The 26,981-nt window shown below is 38.4% G+C and overlaps 1 protein-coding gene across 1 annotated transcript; it reads left to right on the top strand.

The window, feature by feature from the left end:
* The first annotated feature begins 861 nt into the window (after window positions 1-861).
* On the top strand, window positions 862-16,817 carry Mchr2 (melanin concentrating hormone receptor 2). The gene is made up of 5 exons (XM_047557086.1): window positions 862-1,043; window positions 5,756-5,965; window positions 11,402-11,596; window positions 14,087-14,206; window positions 16,502-16,817. Exons 1-5 carry the CDS (start codon window positions 862-864, stop codon window positions 16,815-16,817), a joined length of 1,023 nt encoding a protein of 340 aa, XP_047413042.1.
* The last annotated feature ends 10,164 nt before the right edge of the window (window positions 16,818-26,981 follow it).

Consider the following 26,981-nt stretch of genomic DNA (forward strand, 5'->3'; position numbering starts at 1 on the left):
TCAACTGGATATACACCAGGCACTATCCAGCAAAGATATGTTTAACAACCTGAGTGCTGCCAAGATACTAAACACTACAAATAGAAACACAAGACAATAAGAATAGACATCAGTTGTAAACAACCAGTACTAGTGTGTGCTGAAAGAATATCAGCTCTGCTCAAAGTAAGAACTACAATAAGGTGTGAAGACAACCATGGTGCTTCTTGTGCTGTTCTGCACTTTGCTGTTGACTTTCTCTTCTGGTAACCTGTGGGATCATTATGAATAAGAGCCAGTCATACTTAACCCTGGAATCCTGTGTCAGCTTTTTTGCCACTGTGACCAAAAGGCCTGACAAGAATAATTTTAAGGAGGTAAAGTTTATTTGGGGCTCACACTTTCAGAGGTTTCAGTCCACAGATGGCTAGCTCCATTCCTGTGCAACTGAGATGAGGCTGAACATCACGGTGGAAATGTGAGGTAGAAGAAAGCAGCTCAGGACTTGGCACCAGGAAGCAGAAAGAGAGTTCCACTCAACAAGGACAAAATATATACCCCAGAGATGAACTCCCAGTGACATCCTCCAGCCACACCCTGCCTGCCTATAGTTACCATCCAGTTAATCCGTATCATGGGATTAATGCACTGATTAGGTTAAACTCTCATAATCCAGTCATTTCACCTCTAAATTTTCTTGCACTGTCTCAGACATGAGCTTTTGGGGGACCATAATAACACTGTGTCGTGTGAAATCTTGGTGCAAAGCAGGCTCCAACAAATGTTCTTTGAATTAAGAAAAGGAAATCTATATTGGGAAAACTCAATGAATAAATCACCTCCTATTATTTCACAGCTTTTAACACTGGAAGCCCATGAACAATGAATTCATTTCTCTCAACCTGTTGGAACACCTCTACTGAAATTTTAAACAAATCCTGGAATAAAGAGTTTGCTTTTCAAACCCCCAGCATTGTGGATACAGCCATCATTCCTTCCATGATTGGGATTATATGTGTAACAGGGCTGGTTGGCAACATCCTCATTGTATTCACAATAGTAAGGTAAGGGCTTCTTTTTCTTTTCTTCCATAATTTGGGGAACACATTCTAAACTCCCTAAATAAGTTAAGTGAATCTTTTCCTTGTAGGATTTGCTTAATGAAATCAGGTTTAGGAAATATTTGCTTAAGATAATTAGAAAAGATTCTACAGGTATTTTGATCATACATCAAGTAATATCTGAGTTGCTGATCTCAAAGTGGTTAAGACCTTGTCCAGTGCTTACTGCTGGGTCAGTCAATTTTTAGAGCCACAAGTTTCAATTTAAGCCACATATTACAATCACCTGGGAAGCTTTTAAAAATCCTAACATGAAGTTTCACTGCCAACCCATTAACTCAAAATCTTTGGAGCTGGGGCCCCCACAGGGGTTGAAATAGCAACACAACTATTTTATTTTACAGATATAAGAGTTACCCTAAGCTGACCTGTTTTGGTTGAAGAAAATCCTTTTTACTCACCTGGGCTTCTGAAGATGCAGGGAGCATAGAGAGTGAGCTGTTCCCCTCTTTGTAGACCATCCCCGTATAGACCTAACCTAGGGATATCTGCACCCCAGGACTTCCTCCTACTTTTGCTCCACTGCTCCCTCCTCACTTCAGCTCATTTCTTCCTTCCTCTCAAGTTGAGCAAAAAGTTTTATCTGGAGAATAAGAACAGGTTATTTGTTTTCTATGGACTTGACAAAATTGGTTTAGAATTAATGCACGTGTGCCCCATCATACTTGATGTCTTTGCTGTATTGATTATTTTCACAGTTAAGTTTCACTACTTTTAATCAACACAAGATATTAAATTTTTTAACATATAATATATGATAGGGGGCTGGAGTTGTAGCTCAGTGGTAGACCGCTTGCCTAGCATGTGTGAGGCACTAAGCTCAATTCTCAGCACCACATATAAATAAAGGTCCATTCACAACTAAAAAATATTTTTAAAAAATAATATATGATAGATGACAAATTTTTATTATATGATTTATGATAAAAATCAATCATATATCATACATATAACTACCATTTTTTAAAATGCTTGTCCATGTTCATGTGTTTTATAAGATATACTACATAATAGGTGTTTCAGCATTAAATTAACCTATATCTGTAACAAACTGGGTGGAGCATATGAAACTAAAATTCAGTTGTAAACTCATTTGATCCTCAAAGATGCAGTACCGCTATTATACCTGTTTGAGGAAGGAGGCTAAGGAGAGTAAATAATTTGCCCAGCATCACAGAGCTATTAAATGGTAGTCCTGGCAATTGGACCCAGATGCTATGATGCCACCTTCCAGGCTATTTCCTCCATCCTAACAAAAATAATCAATTCATCAAAATTAGAAAGATGCTGTTGTATTTACTTGTGGGTGGAAGAATCCTCACAGGACTAGTTAAGAGCAAGATCAGTTCTCAGGATGATGACATAGATGATGCTTGCCAGTTGAAATACCAAAGAAATGCTACAGCAGCATCTTACTCTAAAAAGCTCATAGGCTAGCAAAGAAGATAAGATTTAAACATATGGAATATTTTGAAAAATAATACAAAACACTAAAAACAATTAAAATAAAAAAGAAAGTGTAGGAGAAGGTTCAAATAATAAGATCCAGGAAAGAAAATGTCATTGTTCAAATATTCCTGGAAACTCAAAGAGGCAATAGTGCTGAGTAGAAGACTAATAGCCAGAGATGTGGCAATGGTTCTATTTCACCCCCATTTTCCTGTTGGACTTGTCACTTTTCCATCTTTCCCTTTCTCCTGGAACTAATGTAAGAGCAGAGATGGCATTACAGACCCCAGGAGTCTCGGCTGCCCTTTGGAAGTCATAGTCCCTGTGGGATCTGAGACATGCACTTGCAGGAAGAAATGGGAGCCATGGAAGAGATGCAACCACTGCCCAAGATGCCAATAATGAAGTGGAGAGAGAACAGCCTGCCTTCTCCTCATCTCCTACCCTCCAGCACTTCCTATTGGCCAAACCTAGTCAGCAACCAGTCAGCAAGAGAGCCTGGGAACAAAGCTCTCAGGAAGGATGGGAAATGGGCTTGAGAACCAACAGGTGAATGGCCAGCAGGGCATCCTACATATGAGCTGTTAGTCTTATTTAGTGCTCAGTATATATTGTTATTTCTGACTACGAAAGGTAAACATGGTTTTAATAGAAATTTTGAAAAACAATCATAAACTACCAAGAATAAGATAAAAATCATATATCAAATAGGTAATTACTGTGACTACTTAACATTATTCCTTCATAATTTTTAAATAAATGTTTAAATAAATTTGAAATCATGGTCAAAACAGGGTCAATGTTCTTTTTTTAATAGTATTATAAGTGTTTTCCCATTTCATTAAATATTCTTCCAAATAGTGATTTTTTAACAGCTGTGTTATGTCTTGTGTGCGCTTGTAGAATACCATAATTTATTTTATCATTCCTCAAATTAGTGGACATTAGATATGGCTATGTTAACCATATGGAAAACATATTAGCCAAAATTATCACAAGTCTGTTTTTTTTATTTCAAATGTTTGGGTCATAAGAGACAGAAGTCTAATGAAGTCTGATAGCAGAAAATCTGAAGGTAAATTAAACCTTAAAAAGAGAATGTAAGTTATATAGTTAGAATTTTTAAATTTCTATTTAATTATTTTTAATTTCTATGCTATTTTTAGTAAAAAAGCCTCATGAATATAATGTTATTTATATTGCTTCAGATTTCTTTTTGTGCTATTATAGAATATTGTACATAAACACTTTTACTTCATTCTTTTTAATTTCTAATTAATGATCTACACTGTCCTCAACAATAGAATTACCATAATTCATTATCAGCAAATGACAGGTACCTATCTAAAGGAGAGCAAAGGCCACACACAGGTCTGGTTGCCACAATTAGGAACTAAACAGCCACTCATGATTTACACCCAAATTCAAATGCAAATAATATCATTTACAGTCTAGGATTTATAACTGTTTTAAAGTGCTGAACTCTTTCTACCTGTCCTATAATATCTGTCCATTTCCCTGTCCCCTCTCAATCTCCTGCCACCAATGACCTGGAGAAGACAAGAGATAAGAGACCAAGGACAATCACTTTCTGCCCTGTTGGTTGACATATTATTTTTCCTCAAATCTCTTTACCCTCTTGGTCATTTTGATGTTAGCCATCAACCTCCCATGGCAAAGAGCAAACCTATTTTAGTGACATCAGCAATGACTGAAGTGTGATTTCTGAGTAAGGACTCAGTGTCAGTGATTCCTCGCACAGCGTATATTGCCAAGATCTGGGCAAAATATGGCCTCTCCTTGTCTGATGTTTCACACAATTTGACAGTTTAGAAATGAAGTTCACAGACTATCGAATCTGCAACCAGTGAATAACGAAGGCATACACTAGCTTCCAAACACCAGAGTAATAGCTCTGGATCTGAAGTGAACTAGCAATTATGGCATGGTTTTAGGGCTCATTCTTATGTGGTCTTTATATTTTTTTCAGTTCCGGAGATCAAACCCAGGGTATTTGTGCATGGTAGGCAAGTGCTGTAGTGCCAAGCTGCATCCCCAGCATTTGTCCTCAACTCAGACGTCACCTCTGCCAAGAAACCAGCCTTGATCCCTTTTTAGTGCTCTTTGTACTGGACTCTAGCTTTATCTCATCAAATTGTAATGTAATCCATCATTCATTTATACATATCTAGACTAAGCTCCTCAGTGACCAAGTTCATAAATAGAGCTTTGTAGGCCCAGAATACAATATTATGCCTGACACATTATTGGTGCCCAGTGAAATGCTTGTTGAATTAATAAACAGCACCTCCCAGAGAGACATGATATCTGTTTTTTGTTGAGTGTGTCAGTTCTTTGAAGAACTGAACTTTAACTTTAAATTTTTGCTATCAGAAGACTTTTTCACCAGCAGGTAAGAATGCTACATTTAGATAGCATTATATTCATTCCAGCCAGTCCCCCAGCAGGGGATGAGTCATTCTCAGTGCCATCCACAAGTTCACTTGTTTCAAATTTCTCTCTGCTATCTGTATTTCAGGTTCTTCATTCTTTGCTATTGGATTCAATTCTACTGGAATATTTCTAATATTTGAAATATTAGAAATATTAACAGTGAGCTCAGCTCTGGTGAGGAGAATGTATTGCACAGTGGAAACCATTAATGTAAGGTCTTGTGTGGGGCTGGAGGATCTAATTCACTCACATAGCCGGCAAGCTGGTGCTGGCTGGTTGTTGGGGGCTTCAGTTCCTCCCCATGTGGACCTCTCCACAGTGTTGCTCAAGTATCCTTACAATGGCAGCTGCCTTCCCCCAAGAGACAGTGATCTAAGAGAGCAAAGACAAAGCTTCACTGTGCTTTGTGTCTTGAGTTCAAATGTCACACAGCATCTCTTCCACCATATTCTAATTGTCAGAAGCAATTTATTAAGTTCAGCACTCAAAAAAAGGGAATCAGACTCCACCTAATTAGAAGGAATATCAAAGAATTTGTGGACATACTTTTAAAACATTACAGTCAGTAATCATATAAGTAGTGCAAAATGTTTATACATAAGACAATAGGCATTCCTTGTGCATCTGTGTCCATTTTCCTTTAACTTTTAAAATTCATTAGGGCAATTAAAATTTTGTAATAGGTGGCATAGGCTGAAGAAGGTATAAATTTTCAGTGTTCATCCTTGATTTCCTTCCATTTCCTTTTTCAGGTCCAGGAAAAAAACAATCCCTGACATTTATATTTGCAACCTGGCTGTGGCTGATTTAGTTCATATCATTGGAATGCCTTTTCTTATTCACCAGTGGGCCCAGGGAGGAGAATGGGTGTTTGGGGGGCCTCTCTGTACCATCATCACAGCCCTGGACACCTGCAACCAGTTTGCCTGCAGTGCCATTATGACTGTAATGAGTGTGGACAGGTAAGTGAAGAGACTTTGAAATATCCCAGTACAATTCAGAAACACCTATGCTTCCCCAGGGTCATCCCAGTTAAGCAACATCAATGTTCATTTATAACAGCAAAGCTCCTCTTCCTTTGTTTGCTTCATTGTAGAACTCATGGCTTAGGAATTTCTTTTTAACTTTCACCAAAGGCTTTTTTAGTGGAAAAACATAAAATACTAAAATCTCTGTTTTCCTAATCTTTCTTTTTTAATCTCAGTTTTATTTGCAATTCACTGCAAGAAAAAAGATCATGAAATCATGAAATATCAGAAACCAGAATGAACTCTCTACCACCCCCCAACTTTCCTGCAGTAAATCAGAGTTTCCTGAGCTGAGGTCCAGAGAGATTAGGGGATGTGCTGAGGGAGTACATAGAGAGTTAGTGGCAGAGCTAAGCATCTAAGTAAGTTTCCTCAATCTCTGTCCAGGACTATTTCTGGTATGTTCACTGTCTCACAGGCATGTTACCACCTAGCAGCTCTAAAGAATCAATAGAGTGGACAGGTTATTACAGCTATGAAACATTTCCTAGCATCAGGTAAACCATCTTTTATATAACAGTAATGTTTGGTTAATGCAAATGCTTCCACTTCACATCACACACACACAAAAATGTATTCCCCTGTGTCCTGCTATGTACCACAGCCCTTTTCACCAATCACATAAGCTAATATCATTTGAGGAGCTAATGATGGAGTCAATGAGTAGTGAAGCCCATTCAGACCCAGACCATCTGACTTTAGAAATGGCAGGTTGTTTATAATCATCTCACTACTGTCATAAGATGCAGGCACACTAGAATTGTCCTGCATCATCCAGATACCATGACCCCTGCAACACATCCAAGCTACCCTCTCCAGATGGAGACATAAAGACAGTAATAATATGTACAGCAGCAGCGTGCTGTCTCCAAAACAACCCACTCAACATTTGCATCTACCTTTTTCTTCCCACCCCAACCAAGCACACTTGATCCTCCTTGCTCTGAATATACCTTTTCTTTTTCCCTTGTTCAAATATCTCACATAATTTGCTTTGTGCATTTATGTAAGTGGGTGTTTTGCTTACTTTCTAGCCTCTCTTGCCATTCCCCTGTAGATTTCACAAAGGCAGAGTCTTTGTCCACTAATATATCCCAAATGTCTGTGGCACATGGATGCTCAAAAATATTGATGAATGAATTAATAAATGGATGAATGTCAGTCTTGAAGGGTGTGCTAAATTTCCCTGAGTTCATCCAGGACTTCTTCCTGAGCTCTGCCTCTTTCATCTTTCCAAGTGGGCCTTTTGGGTAGAGAAGTGATAAAAAGTTCTTTAAATGGATTAAACAATGGAATGGTGAGATTCATATAAATCATTCACTCTGATAAAATGAGTAATGATGGTAACATTTTATGCATTTTTATATCCTGCTGCTATTCAGTAAAAGAATTCTCAAAATACAGAGCATGCCTCTCAATTTATAATTAACACCACATTTTTAAAATATTGTACTGTGTAGATCTTGTCATTCCAGTCAATACTGACCGTGACTTGAGAAAAGCCCATAGCTTGCCAGTGTCACAACACCAGGGAGAAGACCTTGCATGGGCCAGGCCCACTGTAGAAAAGCAACCTGATGCACAGGCCTTACCAATGCTGATACCATTCTTGGGTAACAATAAAAGCCTCTTCACACCCATACTCTAGATGCAGAATACTGGCTTTTTATTTCAGAGGGGAATTTATCCTTCTTTAATTTTCTGATCCTAATGTTGACAGACATGTAAGCCTGTGTGTGTGTGTGTGTGTGTGTGTGCGTGTGTGTGTGTGTATTTGTTTTATATAATTGAATATACCACTTTCCTCTGTTTTGTTTTAATCCGGATAGACAAGGATGCTAAAATTTTACTTCACAGTTAAATCATTCAGATTTTTTCCTTCTGTTGGCTGTCACTCTAGAGGATCATGTGGCAAGAAACAAATGTTCCCTGGCATTTCTTATAATTCCAACCCTACTAAATTTATAAAAATGCAGTCAAATCTGCAATCTTGTAAAAGAGTGCTGGAGTTTTCTTTGTAAGGCCAGAAACAAATGGTGCCATCACTATCCTATATTGTTTATATATTTATTATGTCATTCTAACAGCCACTTTAACTGATCATATAGTTCAAGTATTTCTGATAACTATAGTTCCATTCTCTGATTGGTAATAAACTACAAGTGTATAGAATATTTCATAGTGGCTTCTTACCTCCACAACTATGCAGAAAAATTATAAACATCTAAAATAATAAATATTCATCTCCTCCAATCAAGAATACAAATAATAAATATTGGGAAGGATGTGGGGGTAAGGTACACTCATACATTGTTGGTGGGACTTTAAATTAGTACAACCACTTGGGAAAGCAGTACAGAGATGCCTCAAAAGATTAGGAATAGAACTACCTTACATATGACCCAGCTATCCCACTCCTCAGTATTTATCCCATGTAACTAAAATCAGCATACTCTAGTGATACAGGCACATCTGTTTATAGCAGCACAACTAACAATAGCCAAGAAATGAAACCAGCCCAGCTGCCCATCCACAGTTAAATGGATAAGGCAAATGTGGTATAGAGTCACAATGGAGTTTTACTTAGCCATGAAGAAAAATGGAATTATTGCATTTTTTGGTAAATAAATGGCACTGGGGAACATCATGTTATGTGAAATAAGGCAGACTCAGAAAGTCAGGGGTTGAATTTTTTCTCATGCAGAAGCTAGAAAAAAGGGGGGAAAGTAAGGGCACATCCCACAAAAATAGGGGAATATCAATGGAGTAGAGGAAGGGAATTGAAGGGGAAAGAGGAGAGGCAAGAAAAGGGAGAAAATGCTGAATGAAATTGACAAACCTATGCTATGTACTTACATAAATATACCACCATGAATTCCACCTCCATGTATATCTATAAAGCAACAGTTTTTTAAAAACAGTAAATAAGTAGAAGGAAGACCAGTAGAGTAGAAGAAAGGGAATGGAGGAAGGAGGAGATGATGTAAAGTGGAAGCGCTGGGGACTGAAATGAAGCAAATTATATTCCATGCATATATGATTATATCAAAATGAACCTCACTATTATGTATAACTATAGTGCACTAATAAAAAATTTTTTAATTGCCTCCAGATATAAACTACCTAAACTTTCATTAGTGATACTTTTGTAAGTAAATTCTTTAGAACATCCAAAAGCAATAAGTAGAAGCCAGAATTCCCTATTCATTCATTCATTCATCCAGCAAAAATTTCTGATCATGGACTACATGCTAAAGCATTCCAGATACAGGGTATACTGTGGACTTGAATTAGTGGTCAGGACTCCTGAGATAGGCATTAAGTATAGAATCACTTGGCTGAATGTTTTTTGTTTTTTGTTTTTTGATTTTTTTGCGGTGCTGGGGATTGAACCAAGGGCCTTGTGCTTGCGAGGTGAGCACTCTACCAACTGAGCTATCTCCCCAGCCCTGAATGTTTCTTTCCACAGTGATACATCCTAAGAAAGAAAAGTAGAGTTCTATGATGTGGAATGATAATCACAGGCTATTGTATAGAGTGGGTGGTCAGAAAAGTCTTCTTTGAGAGGAAGGCAGTTAAATAGGCACTCAAAAAAGGAGTAGGAGGAAGTGAATGCAGATCCTACCAGGCAGGTAGAATAGTGTGTACTGGGCCCTGAAAGGGAGAAGAACTTGAATGAACTTGGTATAATTTGAATCTGAAATGTCCCCCAAAGTAGAATTGGTCTTTAGGTTGGTACTATTGGAAGATGGTGTAAGCTTTAAGATGTGGGGCCTACTAGAAGGTCTTAAGTCATTGGGGGTGTGTCCTCAAAAGGGATTGTGGAACTCTGGTCCTTTCCTTTTTATTTCATCTCTGGAACATGAAGTGAGCAGTTCTGATACCCTATGTGCTCCATACTGTGATGTGCTGCCTTGCAACAGGCCCAAAACAATTGAGTCAACCACCCACAGATTAGAACCCCTGAAACCATGAGCCCAAACAAACCTTTTCTCTTTATAACTTGACTATCTTAGGTTTTTGTTATAGTAACAGAAATCTGACTAAGACAAAAGACAAGAGAGATCCTGGCACAAGTTGCATCCCAGGTGGCAGGCAGGGTCAGGTGGAGAAAGAGCTTGTGGGTCATGGTAAGGGCATTCTGAATTTTATCTGAAGGCAGCAAAGTCATTGACAGATTTTTGGCTGGGAATGGATGTTATCAGAGAAGATTCCCTAATTGATTGATGCCATTTATCCTTTATCCTTTAATTCCAGTCAGTGATGGCTGGGCAGCTGTGCAGTCACTACACCTTCAACTTCCTCAACAAGGAGGGAGGGGGTCTTCTGCTCTAAGCTACAGGGAATGCACATGCAGTGTGCAGAAGGAAGGGGCTGAAACTCCTCCCTGCATGCCACGGGGTCCCTCAACTGAGTGCAAAATGACCCTCTCTTATGCAAACTTGAAAGCGCAAGGGATAGAATGTTTCATTATCATGAATTTTATTAAGACTACAAAACCTTGGGAAAAACTGTGACCAACAAAAATGTTTTACATTTGTTTAATTTCTGCTAATACTACCTTCAACTACTCTCACAGCCCCAGCAAACTGCTTTTTCAAATGGCCTTCCTTCTAAATTGCAGCTCTTTTTCATCCCTTAGCTTTCAGTCAGCTCTGAAAAATTCTTGGATTTGTTGGAGAACCAAATATATTTGATGTGTCAGGATTTCAAGTTTGATTAATGCTCATCCTTTTTTTTTTTTTTTTTCCTGGACCTAAAATGGAAGAAAAAGAAAACCTTTTTGCGTGAAATTAGCCCATTTCCTCCCTCTGGCCTCTAGCCTAAATTCCTGGAGGAATTTGCATTGTCTACACATAGTCATGCCTGTTCATCCTCACTGTGATGTCTGTGAAGCAAAACTCCAAGAGCCCAGGGACCCTACTGTAAAACCGTCCTACTGGGGAATTCTTCCATCAGCTCCCACGCTTTCCTCCTTCCTGCCTCCATGTCAATCAGTCCTACTGGGAAGAGGATCATTTCCTCCTGAAGGAAATCCTTATTTTGAGACACTGTTTCCCAGAGCCTCCTTTACAAGAGAAGCACCTTCGTAGAGAAAAATTTTGCACTGAGGAATTTTACCATTATCAGTGTATTCGTGGAAGTGACAGCTATTTCAGTGAGTGGTTTATTCAGACTTGCAGGGTCAAGAGTTGTTTTCTCTACAGGTATCAGCAAGCTCTTAAAAAATATAACTTTCTTTTGCCATGATAGAGGTGTGCTTCAGAAAGGATAATAATACTAATAATTTACTCTTGTCATGAACTGTTCATCTTTGGAGCTCAGTGCTTTTATTGATTGTTCCCAAACCCTTCTTAACTGGCTTTGCAGGTACTTGGCCCTCGTCCAACCATTAAGACTGACGAGTTGGAGAACGAAGTACAAGACTATCCGCATCAATTTGAGCCTTTGGGCAGCTTCCTTTATTCTGGCATTGCCTGTCTGGGTCTACTCGAAGGTCATCAAATTTAAAGATGGTGTCGAGAGTTGTGCTTTTGATTTAACATCCCCTGACGATGTACTCTGGTAAGTTGTTAAAACATAAGAAAAATAGAGTTGAATTAAGTTGTGAAGTACTTCATCCTCCTTGTCAACATGTGAGCAGCCTCAAAGAGTGTCCTCGGGGACCCTCTTCTCACCAGTCTCTCTGCTTAGTTTTCTCCTTTACACAATCCAGATGATAGTTTGATTTGAAAGAGAGGGTAACCTTTAGAAAAAGATTTCAAATTTAATCATGTAACCTCAGTGGGCACAAATATATTTAAATATGTATTTAAAGACCTATGGGAGCAAACAGCGGGAACTCGACATTCGAGGGAGAAGATCAATTTCCAAAAGGGTCTAAGAGGTACCCAGATTTAAACCTACCAACCAGCAATGTAGTTTGCTTGAATTGTGACCACCCCATAAAGATATATTCAAATTCTAACCTACTGTATATGCGAATGTGACTTTATTTGGAAATAGGGTCCTTACAGATGTTATCAAGTTAGTCTGAAGTTATAGTGGATTAGGGTGATTCTTAAATTCAGTGGCTGAGGAGGGGAGGTTTGAAGAGTCAGCAGCAGAAACTGCAATTATATGTTTATAAGCCAAGGAACACCATGGATTGGTAGGAACCACCAGAAGCTTGAAAAAAACAAAGCATGGAGCAAATTCTCCTCCAGCTTCTCCAAAAGGACCCAGTCCTGCCAACAACTTTATCTCAGACATGTGCCTTCCAGAACTGTGAAAGAATAAATTTCTGTTGTTTTAAGACATCCAGTTTGTGGCAATTTGTTACAGAACCCCTGGGAAACTAATAAGCAATTTACACAGCCATTGCTTATGTCTTAATTTGAAAAGAAAAAAATTCAGTCAAATATTTTCTACTTAAAACTTTGAACATAACACTGGAGTCTATACCTGAATTTTTTTTTAGCACATCCTAAGTAGGTGTCTTTTATATGCATTATCTCAAGTCATTTTGGCAGATTCCTTTTCCCACTTCATCAGTTGTCAAGTGGATAAATCATTTCTGCATTTTGTAGACACAGCCTGAGAGAATTTTAAATAGAAGCCACAAATCCCATTAAAAAAAAAATTCCCTATAAGTACATATCTTACTTTGGAATGTTGTGATAAATTTCATAGACTGGATAGTTTGTAAACAAAAGAAATTATCTCCCACTGATGTGGAAGCTAGAAGTCCAAGATCAAGGTGCTGTCATAGTTTCTGGTTTCTGGGGAGGACTCTCTTCTAGGTTGCGACTATCAACCACTTCTTCTAGCCTCTCCTTGTTCCTTTAGGGTCTTTCCTTAAAAGGCACTGATTACACTCATTATCTCCCAAAGACACCCCTTCTAACACCCCTGCCCCACACTGGGGGTTAGGCTTTCAACTTACAAATGTGGAAGGAACATAGATATTCAGTTCATAACAATACAATGTATATAATTGATTATATGCTATTTCTCCCACCAGCATTTGTTGCCCTCACAAACATAAAATAACAACCAAATGAAAGGTGAAATGATAACTATTTCACTAGGACTAAGAGAAACACAGTCCTACCGCCCTAGCAGGAAAGCACATTCACACAGTGAGCCTCAGGTTGTGCTCTCCTTTGACTTTGGCCTATGTCAAAAAAAAAAAAAAAATAGAAAGAAGAAAGGTTAGCTATTTTCATCAACAACTGTTGCTGCTTCTGCTATTTGTCAGTGGTTGTCATGGGGATATTCTAAGGATGCAACCTCTGTCATTCCTCCTAGAATCAAGTCCTTAAGGTGAACTAAGACTGAACCTCCTGTGCTATATTTAGGGTCCCTCCAATCCAGGGTATCCTCTGCCACCCTATCCATCCATGTGGGCCTGCCTCCTTTCACCAAGGCTAAGGTCCTGCCATGAAGGAGGACACCTGGCATCTATACAAGAATGGACTTGGCACAACTGAGAATTCTCCCTAGAAGACCAGAGAGGAAAGACAGGCTGATTTTGCAACAGGCCCTCCTCTGCGCCCTCTGGAGCCTTGGTTATGAGCAAAGGCTCTGGAGTCCAACTGCTTGCCTAGGTACAAATGCCACCTCAACCACTTATAAGCTGGGTAACCTTGGGCAAGTCCCTTATCCCTCTGTGCCTCTGTTTTTTCTTGTCACATGAAGATACGAAGGGCATGATACTTATGTTGTTGCACAGATTCAGTGGGTTAAAATATGCAAAGAACTTAGACCAGTGCCTACTGTATAATAATGCTATCTGTTGTTACCTGATAATGTTAATAGTAAAGATCAAAATAATGATGGATAGGCTCTGTTCTGCACTCAGTAGAGTTGGGCTTGGGCTTGCTTAGAGAATCTTGTCAGTGAACAATGAACAGCAGGACTTCTCTGTGAGAATGCACCCAAAGATTCTTAGCCCCTCCCCCAAGGACTGGACCCTGAAAAATCAGAGAATTGTGCTTCATAAACTACAAAAGTCAATGCCTATTACAGTGACTATAACAGTTATGTTTCTTTCTTTCTCTCTCTCATTCACAGGTATACACTTTATTTGACAATAACCACTTTCTTTTTTCCTTTACCCTTGATTCTGATGTGCTATATTTTAATTTTATGCTATACTTGGGAGATGTATCAACAAAATAAGGACTCTAGATGGTAAGTGTTTGCCTTAATTTTGCTTTACTTGTTAAAAGAACAGTTCAGATATTCTAAGATACCTTCAACAGGACCTTAAGCAATAATCACTTGAAACATACCACACTTAGACATACAGGTATTAATAATATATGTTTTAAAGACATGTTCTGAAAATAAGACATGTTCTAAAGCAGCTGTTTGAGAATCTTTTAGTGATAACACTAAAATCATTGCTATAGCTTATAAAGATTTAATTAGAACTCAAGATTCTATCTAAAGAATAATTTTATAGTTGTTATAAACATTAATTGGGTTAGTGGCATATTGTACAGTTTTATACATTTGTAAATATCTGAGATGCTATGTGCAGCCTTTCAATATTTTAACTAGAGAAGGATTTTATTAATATTTGAATTAGAAGAGAAGGGTCTCATTAGGATTAGAGGGAGATTAATTCTAAATAAATAAAACTAAAAGACTTACCTAATGCCAATAAACTCATGAAGGACTTCATTATATTCAACTTGAAGTTGTGTATACCAATCTATTCAAATGAATATCAGTGATTATATAACACGTTGGGTAAAAAAATTAAATTTTGTCTTTTGAATAATTTTTATGGTTGTTTTGTTGTTGTTCTTGTTTGTTTGCTTTTGCTTTTTTGGAAAGTCAACACTGCTGGGTTTCCCTGCACACCAAATGTTAACAATGAAAAGACTTTTTAAAAGTATATGTAAGCAATTTGACCCATCAATCAAAATTTGGGACCAACCCTGGAACCAAAGGTTTAAGTCTTCATGGCTCACAGCATTTTAGCTTAACTTCTTGAAATTATTTGGAATTCTTGCATTTTTAAAAGCTCATCTATTGGAATGGAAAAGGAAAACAACCACAGTTACAGAAAAACAATTAGCTTCTAACTGTATCACTGGGAACTGAGTTGGTGGGAAGGTTGCAATGGAATTGTGGGGAAGGTCAAGATCTGGACCACTGGAGGGGATGCCTGAGTTCTTTTAGTTTGCTCTTAACACTTTCCTCAGAAATGCTAAGAGCATCCTATCAAATAAAGCTCAGACTGTCCAGTTATACCTCAAAATGCAAGAAGTTAGAGGATTTTTTGGTGCCTGTTCTGATCAACTGCAGAGGAGTCATCATCTTAAAATGATCTTAAGCTCCCTGGCTCTTTTTCATATTATTCCCAAGGCTTATTCATCTGCTTCCATCATGTCCTAGAGAAATTTTTTATTAAATGTCTAAATGTGATACACATGGTAAAATTTTGGAAATTTACAATGAATCAAAAAAATTTGAAAATTTAAAATATTTCGTATGTTAGAATAATTTTTTAAATTACATAAAAGTAGTAAAGATAGTACAGAGATTTCCTGTATGCCTCTCACCCAGTCTTCCCTCCATTGACATCTTGTATTACATAATATATTTGTCAAAAAAAGAAAACAGCAATAGCATGTTATTATTAACCAAACCCTATCTTTATGGGGCTTCACCTGGGTGTTTTTCCATTAAAGTCCTCTTTCCAAGATTCAATCTGGACTAACAATTGCATTGAGTTGTCATATCTCTTCAGGCTATCTGGTCTGTGAGAGTTTCTCACAGTTTCCTTGTTTTTTCAGGACCGCCACAGTCTTAAGAAATACTTGTCAGATATCCTATAGAATGTTTCACATTCTGGGTTTTTTCTGATATTGTTATCATGATTAAATTACCATTATGTACTTGGGATTTAAAAAAAAACACTCTTTTCATTTCAGTATATCAGAAGTCACAGGATAGCTACATGATGTTAGCCTTATCACTTGCTTGAAGTACAGTTTGCCAGTTTCCTCCATTGTGAAACCACTACTTACCCCTTTCTCTACTCTATTCATGAGAAATGAGTTCCTAAGCATAGCCCAACTTGAAGTGGGAAGGGGGAAATTAGGAATTAAGATCTATCTCCTATAAAAGGGATTGTCAAAAATCTGTAAAGAAGGTTTGTCTCTTCTCCCCTCATTTTATTTAAGAAAGCATTTCTATCACTATGGACTCAGGTATACTCATTTCAAACATTGAATTATATAATTCAGTACTATTTATTTTCTTTCTCAAAATGATCTAGCTTTGGAAATTTTGGTAAGTTTTTAACAGGAATGTAAAAAAATCTTGTCACAATACTCTGAAGTAGGAATATAAAAATGAGCTTTATATTTCACTGCAAAGGCATTATGAACTGTCCAGAAAGTTCTAGAGAATTATTGCCCCTTAATTTCTATGACTGTTTATGCTCTGTCTATCCAAATGTCTCTTTGGCAGTTACAATCCCAGCGTCCCAAAGCAGAGAGCAATGAAGCTGACAAAGATGGTGCTGGTGCTGGTGGCGGTCTTCATCCTAAGTGCCGCTCCCTACCATGTGATACAATTGGTGAACTTACAGATGGAGCAGCCCACCATGGCCTTCTACGTGGGCTACTACCTCTCCATCTGCCTCAGCTATGCTGGCAGCAGCATTAACCCTTTTCTCTACATCATGTTGAGTGGAAATTTCCGGAAACGTCTGCCTCAAGTTCAAAGGAGGATGACTCCAAGGGAAATTAACAATATTGAAAATATACTGAAATCGAACTTTTAGGGGAGCACGTGGATCATCAAGAGCCTAAATAGGATTGTCTATGATATTGGGATTAGAAAGAGCAAGCAAACAGGTGTGCTGGTACCTTCTTCTTATGTATTTGTGACTCTTAGCCTCATGGAACGATAGTGTAGCCATGTTATGGTTTGGTGATGTGAGGTGTCCCCCCAAACTCATATGTGAGACAATGCAGGAAGGTTCAGAGGAGAAATGATTGGGTTGTTAAGAGCCTTAACCCAATCAGTGAATTAATCCCTGATGAGATTAATTGAAGTGGTAGATGTGGCTGGAGGAGACTGGAATTGGGGAGTGGCTTTGGGGTATATATTTTATATCCAGAAAGTGGAGACTCTCCGCTTCCTGATGATGCAAGCTGCTTCTCTCTGCCATGCTCTTCTGCCATGATGTTCAGACTCACCTCGAGCCCCTAGGAATGGAGCCAGCCTTCTATGGACTAGGACCTTCAAAACCTTGAGTCTTCAAATAAACTCTTCTTCCTCTACAATTGTGCTGATCAGATCATTTAGTCACGGCAGCAAAATAGCTGACTAAAAAAAGCCATTTGATGCAATGAGTTTAATATGTTTAGTTTAACAAGATATAAATGTTGGTGTGTTTTGGGGCTTAGGGAGCGGTATATATTAATACACGACCACTATGGTTGTGTATGTTATTTCACATGTCATAAACCAGTCACTGATAAAAATGGCTATGCATGACCATCAACTCCAAACTCACCAAGGGCCTGGCCTTACCATCCACACTGTGAGCAGGTTTCTTCACTGTGAAATTACTACCTACACTTTTTCTCTGCTCTGTTCATAGGAAGTGAGTCCCTAAGCAAAGCCCAACCTCAAAGGAATAGTGGGAAATTGAAAATTAAGCTCTATTTCCTGGAAAGAAGAGTATCAACAAATTTATAAAGAAGGTTTGTCTCTTCTTCCCTCAATTTATTCAGGCAAATATTTATTAGCTCCCCCAAAGTCCCTAGGAGGGGCCCATCTTACAGTGAGGTCTGAAATCTGGCCATTTGGCAATAACTTTAGAAATGTCAGTTTCATGTGGGCCAATCCAATACCTTCAATAACAGGTTCTAACTTCATCATCGAGTGCATACATGCAATGTGTAAGATTTTATGTAACAGACCTGTGAGGTACCATTACCTGTGTTTACTAAGTCTGGGAAAGTTTGTGATAAGCCTAGTGCTGAATGGCTACCTAAGAGCTGGGCTGAATCCAGGTCTCCTGTTTGACTTTTCTGCTGTAGCACCTTGACAGATGGTACGTTACCCTGGAGAGAGTCAGTAACTTGGAGTTTCTTTTGCTTTCTCCTATAGACCCACCAAAAGTAAAGTCTGAAAGTAGTAGTCAATAGTTTAACTATATTATTTTGAATTTAACTTGTTTCTCATACCTAATAATTGTAGAAACCAGTGTGTCTGCATTTTAATAATAGTCCTTCACTTCAAGCCATTAAGTATCATTAAGAGGCATTCCCACTAGGCTTAACCATATGCTTATTTAAGGTATAAAAAGAATTAGCCCTCAAACTCATAATATTAATTATATCTATCTTTTCCTCCTTCAGTTTGTATAAAATTTGCCCTTTCATATAGTTAGGAAGGAAAGAATGCTTTGAAAGCCTATCTTTTCAACAAAGGCAAATATAATTTTGTTTGTGGATAAAATCTGTAAACCTGCCTCCTTTGTTTAGAGTCATAAAATTGTTCAACTATGGACATCTGAAACTGATTTTTGATCAGTCCTTTTTAGAAAAAGTGTCACAGAGACCAGCTTTTAAATGAACTGATCTCCATTTTTAATCTCTCAATTATATTTGAAACATTTTAATTTTAGCCCAGCATTAACCCAATGGTCAAATCTTTGGCTAAAGATCTTTCAGGCACCATTTTGGAATAATGTAATACTTGAATGCACACCTAGACCGATAACCATATGCAATTTACAAACAGATCATAACTGAGACATTTGAGTTCTGCAGCTGAGGTACAGGGAGCTCCACACTGAGGCTGGTTGGTCCTTTATGATTTCAATCAAAAGCTATTTCAGGGATCTTCATTTTCACTTTTATAAGGTGCAACAGTCCGGATTCAGTGAATAATCCTAACATTTGCCCACCCAACAATGTGGGTCAGAATCAGATGTTATCATTGATTGTTTCCTTTTATTACCTTTTTAATACAAAAAATATTATAACTTTAAAGATTTAAGTGGTTTCAAACCAACAAGACATTTTTCTAATAGTATTTCCAATAGTACTCAAATAATTCTGATATATAAAAAATATAAATGGGCCAGTGAATTATTTTAATTTATATATATTAAAAGTTGTAAAGAAAACTAACATTAATCAAAGTGGAAAATAAAATGGGTGACTTAAATTCATTTTTGTGCCTTTATTTTTTCTATGCATAAGCATATTTCTATGCAGATTACAGAGGTGGTTTGAGATTCCATATGTATTTTTTATTTTTGTGCATTATGTGTGTATGTGTTTATTTTCAAGTAAAATTAGTAATGATCAGTTATATACATGCAATTAATACCAAAGCATTTTTCATTATGTAAAATCATAATTGTATACCTCCTGTTTATTCAACTTTAGGTGCCTCATTTGAATTTCGTTCAATAATTAAAATAAATTGATAGGTAAAAATTGCTTGTATATTTATTTCTGGCTCGTAAGCATCTACTTTTAAGATTTTCCTATATGAAGGATTTCATGTTTTTAAATATAATCTCTCTTGAACGATATCAAAGATTTTATACTTAGTAAAATGTGTCTAAATGTGGCCAATAGTTTGAAGATACCCATTCTACCATATTCCTAGAAATCTAAGCCCTTGTATAATTTTTGAAGTCTAAGGAATTACTATTTTTCATGGGTAATAATGTCACAAGGTCATGAAATCTTGCATCTAAAAGATACTAGGATTATCAAATAAGGAGAATGTATCCCAGATAGGTAGAATTACTTCTAACCCTGGCTAACATGTGTCCATAACTGATGAACAATGGGCAGCTAGAGACCAACAAACCATACCACAATCACTCCTTTGTGGGACCCTGGAAAACAATTACAATACTAAGATAATTACAATTAACCCTTCATGTCCATAATAAATTCTCGAGTTTAGAAAGTAAATTGAGATTATGTTATTATGTTTTAAAAGTTATGGAATTAGAATAACTGCCTCTTCATAATCTACTTGGATTTCTTGTCAGGATGGCATATGTTAATTTTCCACTCACTTAAAGAGTTCTACAAAATTAGTCCAAAACAAAATAAAGAATTTAGCAATATTTTCTCTTCTGCAATTTTTTGTTCACAGTTCCATGCATCAAGAATTTAGCTCATTCCACCAGGAGCCTCCTGTCTCACTAAGGTTAGGAACAGCACTGAGGCTATGACTCCTTTATGACTTCACCCTACAGGGACAGCATGAAATCGCCACACTTAACTCAGATACAGCTATAGTCCATTCAAAACCCTATGCTTAATTGTTATCTTGATTTCTGGTGTTTGTAGATTCATCATTCTTACAGAACCTCTACTTTGAAGTCACTGTACAGGCTTCATTGAAAATTTAGCAACAACAAAAAAAATGTTGCCTAAAACATCATTCATGTCAAAAGACAAAATTGCAAGTTTATTTTAAACATAATTAGCTCTTTAAATTTTTTTTAATATTATTTTCTCTGGTACTAGGAATTGGGCCCAGGGACATCCACCACTGAGATTCATCCCCGGCCCTTATTTTATTTTTTATTTTGAAACAGGATCTTTCTAAGTTGCTGAGGCTGACCTCAAACTTGCAATCCTCTTGCCTCAACCTCCCAAGACCCTGGGATTACAGGCGTACCTGGTTCTAATAGGCTTTTCTGGGGAAAGGGTACCTGGGATTGAACTCAGGGACACTCAACCACTGAGCCCCAGCCCCAGCCCTATTTTGTATTTTATTTAGATACAGGGTCTCACTGAGTTGCTTAGCGCCTCACTTTTGCTGAGGCTGGCTTTGAACTCAGAATTCCCCTGCCTCAGCTGCTGGGATTACAGGGGTGCGCCACCAAGCCTGCTGTAATAGGATTTTATTTGTGGTACTAGACTTGAGCAACACCTCAGACTACACCAGTGTTCTGACCTGTTGAAGAGAGGGATTTGACTTTATAGGCAGAAAAGATAGGAGCTGGGGATTTGGCTCAGTGGTGGAGCAGTTGCCTAGCATGCACAAGAGGCTCTGGGTTGGATCCCCAACACCACCAAAAAAAAAGGAAAACGGAGAAAACATAAAGTCACTCTTCTTTTTGACTGAATAATACTCCAGGGTATATATACATCACATTTTCTTTATTCATTCATCTATTGAAAGGCACCTAGGTTTGTTCCTTAGCTTTGCTATTGTGAATTCCACCATCATGTATATCCATAGGAATGGAACTATAACTAGAATAAGGTATATTCCATGCTTGTATAATTATATCAAAATGGATTCTGGGCAATCCAAGATGGCAGACTAGAGGGGGACTGCATCCCCAGTCGCTCCAGAACCCAGGAGTTAAGATGGGGAGGCATTGAGAGACTCGGACCAAAATAGAGCCACGGGTGAGTCTGCCCACTGGGTAAAGCTTGGCCCGGGTGGCAGGCCCAGATAGAGGTGGCTTATTGGAGCAGGGCAGGGCAGCTAGAGTCTTCCACAGGTAGCCCTGCGCACTCCGGCGGTGGGCTCCCCAACACAGCCAGCTTCTCCAGGTTCTCGGAGCAGGCCCCCTACTGAGAACTTTTCTGATCAGGACAAGCTCCAAGTCCCGGAGCCAGCGCGGCATATTCCGGCCCGCAAGTGGCTTCAGGGACCAGGACAGGGCAGCCAAAGACTTCCCAAGCAGCCCGGCCCCCTGCGGTGGGAGGCGCCTTTCAAGGCTAGCTTCTCGGAACAGACCGCCCAGGGAGAGTCTTTCTACATAGAGCCAGTCACAAGTCCCCGAGCCAACAGAGAGCTTCAATCCGCAAGCAGCCTCTGGGATCAGGGCAGGGCAGCCAGAGACTTCTCCAGGCGGCTCTGCCCACTCCGGCCGCAGGCTCTTTCCATGGGGTGATCCAAGATGGTGGCCTAGAGGGTGACTGCATCTCCAGTCACTCCAGAACCCAGGACTCAAGAAGGGGAGGCATTGAGAGACTTCGACAAAAATAGAGTCACGGGGTGAGTCTCCCCCACTGGGCGAAACTTGGCCTGGGCGGCAGGCACAGATAAGGGTGGCTTATCAGAGCAGGGTAGGGCAGCTAGAGTCTTCCCCAGGTAGCCTTCCACACTCCCACGGTGGGATCCCCCCACACGGCCAGCTGCCCGGTGCAAGCCCCCAGTGAGAGCCTTTCCGCACAGAGCCAGCTCCAAGCCGTGAAACCAGTAGGGGGCTAGGGGCAGCTTTCTTCGGAAGCACTGCATTATCAAGTTCCTCCAAGACATCAGGCTACTGAAGGCTGGGAGGTGATACACTGGAAATCTACCGGGACACTATAAGCCAGTAGCGGAAAACTGCAATATCTCAGGGTCCCACTGACAACTGACCAATATGAGAAAACAAGGGAAGAAAATGTCCCAAACAAACCTAGATACTACATCAATAAAACCCAATGACAGCACAGCAGAAGAAATGTCAGAAAGGGAGTTCAGAATGTACGTAATTAAAACGATCAGGGAAGCTAATGAGGAGATGAAAGAGCAAATGCAGGCATTGAAGGTGGAGATGAAAGAGCAAATGCAGGCATTAAATGATCACACCAATAAACAGTTAAAAGACCAAATACGGGAAGCAAGAGATCATTTCAATAAAGAGTTAGAGATACTGAAAAAAAAAAAAAACTGAAATACTTGAAATGAAGGAAACAATAAACCAAGTTAAAAACTCCATAGAAAGCATAACCAATAGGATAGAACACCTGGAAGACAGAACCTCAGACATTGAAGAAAAATTATTTAATCTTGAAAACAAAGTTGGCCAAACAGAGAAGATGGTAAGAAATCATGAACAGAATCTACAAGAATTATGGGATATTATGAAAAGGCCAAATTTAAGAATTATTGGGATTGAGGAAGGCTTAGAGAAACAAACCAAAGGAATGAACAATCTATTCAATGAAATAATATCAGAAAATTTCCCAAATCTGAAGAATGAAATGGAAAACCAAGTACAAGAGGCTTATAGAACTCCAAATATACAAAATTACAACAGACCCACACCAAGGCACATTATAATGAAAATACCTAACATACAAAATAAAGACAGAATTTTAAAGACCGTGAGAGAAAAGAATCAAATTACATTCAGAGGGAAACCAATAAGAATATCAGCAGATTTTTCAATCCAGACCCTAAAAGCTAGAAGGGCCTGGAACAACATATACCAAGCCCTGAAAGAAAACGGATGTCAACCAAGAATCTTATACCCAGCAAAACTTACCTTCAAATTTGCGATGAAATTAGATCCTTCCATGATAAACAAAAGCTAAAGGAATTTACAAAAAAAAAAACAGCATTACAGAACATTCTCAGCAAAATATTCCATGAGGAAGAGATGAAAAACAACGATACAAATCAGGAACAGGAGGCGCTAGCCTAAAGGAATAGCCAAATAAAGGAGAAACCAAATCATGTCAAAAAACAAATATGAGTCAAATGACTGGGAATACAAATCATATCACAATAATAACCCTGAATGTTAATGGCCTGAACTCATCAATCAAAAGACATAGACTGGCAGATTGGATTAAAAAAAATCCAACAATATGCTGCCTGCAAGAGATTCATCTCATAGAAAGAGATACCCATAGACTAAAGGTGAAAGGATGGGGAAAAACATACCATGTACACGAACACAGCAAAAAAGCAGGAGTATCCATCCTCATTTCAGATAATGTGGACTTCAAGCCAAAACTAGTCAGAAAGGATAAAGAAGGACATTACATGCTGCTTAAGGGAAGCATAAATCAGCAAGACATAACAATCATAAATATCTATGCCCCGAACATTGGCTCATCCACGTACGTCAAACAAATCCTTCTCAATTCCAGAAATCAAATAGACCACAACACAATAATACTAGGCAATTTTAACACACCTCTCTCACCACTGGATAGATCTTCCAAACAAAAATTGAACAAAGAAACCATAGATCTCAATAACACAATCAACAATTTAGACTTAACGGACATATATAGAATATACCATCCAACAAAGAACGAATACACTTTCTTCTCAGCAGCACATGGATCCTTCTCTAAAATAGACCATATATTATGCCACAAAGCTACTGTTAGCAAATACAAGAAGATGAGATACTATCTTGTACTCTATCAAATCATAATGGATTGAAATTAGAAATAAATGACAGAATAAAAAACAGAAACTTCTCCAATACCTGGAGACTAAATAATACACTATTATATGATGAATGGATAACAGAAGACATCAGGAGGGAAATAAAAAAATTCTTAGAAGTAAACGAGAACAAAGACACATCATATCAAAATCTCTGGGACACTAGGAAAGCAGTACTTAGAGGAAGATTTATTTCATGGGGCGCATTCAAAAAAAGAAGTAGAAATTGTCGGGGTTTCCGGGACCCCCAGCCTTGGGCATGGTCAAGATGGCTCCTGATGCTGAGCCAAAAGCGGCCAGCTATACAGTAAACAACCAGCGAATTCCAATGATTGGCTAGTTAACGATGTGATTAGAGCATGCCCCCCTCGTGTACCTATCCTATGCTTGCAGCTGTCCGCGTTTACCTCGTGTACTCTCCCCTGATTGGTTGAAGTGTATATAAGCCTGGTGGGTGGGAGAGTGGGCGGCGGAGGCTGAAGCTGAGCTGGAAGCTGGGAGTAAGAAGAAGCCGAGAGAAGAGAAGCTGGGAGTGCGCGGAAGCTAGGAGTAAGAAGAAGCTGAGAGAAGAGAAGCTGGGAGTGCGCGGAAGCTGGGAGTAAGAGAAGTGTAGGAGAGGGACTGTGCATAATAAACTTCCAAAGCTTCAGACATTTGTCGTGTCTCTCTCTGCGGCCAGAGGGAGCGCGATAGAAATCAACAAATAAACGACTTAACACTACAGCTCAAAGCCCTAGAAAAAGAAGAGCAGACCAATACCAAAAGTAGTAGTTAAAATCAGAGCCGAAATCAACGAAATTGAAACAAAAGAAACATTTGGACAAATTAACAAAATAAACAGTTGGTTCTTTGAAAAGATAAACAAAATTGATAAACCCTTAGCCACACTAACAAAGAGAAAGAGGGAGAAAACTCAAATTACTAAAATTCGGAATGAACAAGGAAACATCACAACAGACACGACTGAAATACAAAACATAATTAGAAGCTATTTCGAAAATCTATACTCCAACAAAACAGAAAACCTCGAAGACATCAACAAATTTCTAGAGACATATGAACTACCTAAACTGAACGAGGAGGACATACACAACTTAAATAAACCAATTTCAAGCAATGAAATAGAAGAGGTCATCAAAAGCCTACCAACAAAGAAAAGTCCAGGACCAGATGGGTTCTCAGCCGAGTTCTACAAAACCTTTAAAGAAGAGCTCATTCCAATACTCCTCAAACTATTCCATGAAATAGAAGAGGAGGGAACCCTCCCAAACTCGTTCTATGAAGCCAATATCACCCTGATACCTAAACCAGACAGAGACACATCGAGGAAAGAAAATTTCAGACCAATATCCTTAATGAACATCGACGCAAAAATTCTCAACAAAATTTTAGCAAATCGCATACAAATATATATTAAAAAGATAGTGCACCACAATCAAGTGGGTTTTATCCCAGGGATGCAAGGTTGGTTCAACATTCGGAAATCAATAAATGTCATTCACCATATCAACAGACTTAAAGTTAAGGATCACATGATTATTTCAATAGATGCAGAAAAAGCATTCAATAAAACACAGCATCCCTTCATGCTCAAAACACTAGAAAAAATTGGGGTAGTGGGAACATTCCTTAACATTATAAAGGCCATCTACACTAAGCCCATGGCCAATATCATTCTAAATGGTGAAAAATTGAAAGCGTTCCCCCTAAAAACTGGAACAAGGCAGGGATGCCCTCTTTCACCACTTCTATTCAACATCGTCCTTGAGACTCTAGCCAGAGCAATCAGACAAACCAAAGAAATTAAAGGGATACGAATAGGAAAAGAAGAACTCAAACTATCCCTGTTCGCTGATGACATGATTATATATTTAGAGGAACCTGGAAATTCCACCAGAAAATTTTTAGAACTCATAAGTGAATTCAGTAAAGTAGCAGGTTACAAGATCAATGCTCATACATCCAATGCATTTTTATACATAAGTGATCAATCTTCAGAAAGAGAAGTTAGGAAAACTACCCCATTCACAATAGCATCGTAAAAAATAAAATACTTGGGAATCAATCTCACAAAAGAGGTGAAAGACCTCTACAATGAGAACTACAGAACACTAAAGAAAGAAATTAAAGAAAACCTTAGAAGATGGAAAGATCTCCCATGTTCCTGGATAGGCAGAATTAATATTGTCAAAATGGCCATATTACCTAAAGTGCTATACAGATTCAATGCAATTCCAATTAAAATCCCAATGATGTTCCTTTCAGAAATAGAGCAAGCAATTATGAAATTCATCTGGAAGAATAAAAAACCTAGAATAGCTAAAGCAATCCTCAGTAGCAAGAACGAAGCAGGAGGTATTGCAATACCAGATCATCAACTCTACTACAAAGCAATAGTAACAAAAATGGCATGGTATTGGTACCAAAATAGACAGGTAGATCAATGGTACAGAATAGAGGACATGGACACAAACCCAAATAAATACAATTTTCTCATACTAGACAAAGGGTCCAAAAATATGCAATGGAGAAAAGATAGCCTCTTCAACAAATGGTGCTAGGAAAACTGGAAAACCATATGCAACAGAATGAAATTAAACCCCTATCTCTCACCCTGCACAAAACTCAACTCAAAATGGATCAAGGACCTTGGAATCAGACCAGAGACCCTGCATCTTATAGAAGAAAAAGTAGGTCCAAATCTTCAACTTGTTGGCTTAGGATCAGACTTCCTTAACAGGATTCCCATAGCACAAGAAATAAAAGCAAG

This window comes from Sciurus carolinensis, chromosome 7, assembly GCF_902686445.1.
Source record: "Sciurus carolinensis chromosome 7, mSciCar1.2, whole genome shotgun sequence".
NCBI classification, from domain to species: Eukaryota; Metazoa; Chordata; class Mammalia; order Rodentia; family Sciuridae; genus Sciurus; species Sciurus carolinensis.

What these genes read in the sequence shown, in the direction of transcription:
- Mchr2 (XM_047557086.1), top strand. Translation starts at nt 862, where the DNA reads ATGAATTCATTTCTCTCAACCTGTTGGAACACCTCTACTGAAATTTTA. An exon ending in TCCCCTGACGATGTACTCTG is followed by an intron (nt 11,597 to 14,086) that starts GTAAGTTGTTAA and finishes TCTCATTCACAG; the next exon opens with GTATACACTTTATTTGACAA. An exon ending in CAAAATAAGGACTCTAGATG is followed by an intron (nt 14,207 to 16,501) that starts GTAAGTGTTTGC and finishes TCTCTTTGGCAG; the next exon opens with TTACAATCCCAGCGTCCCAA.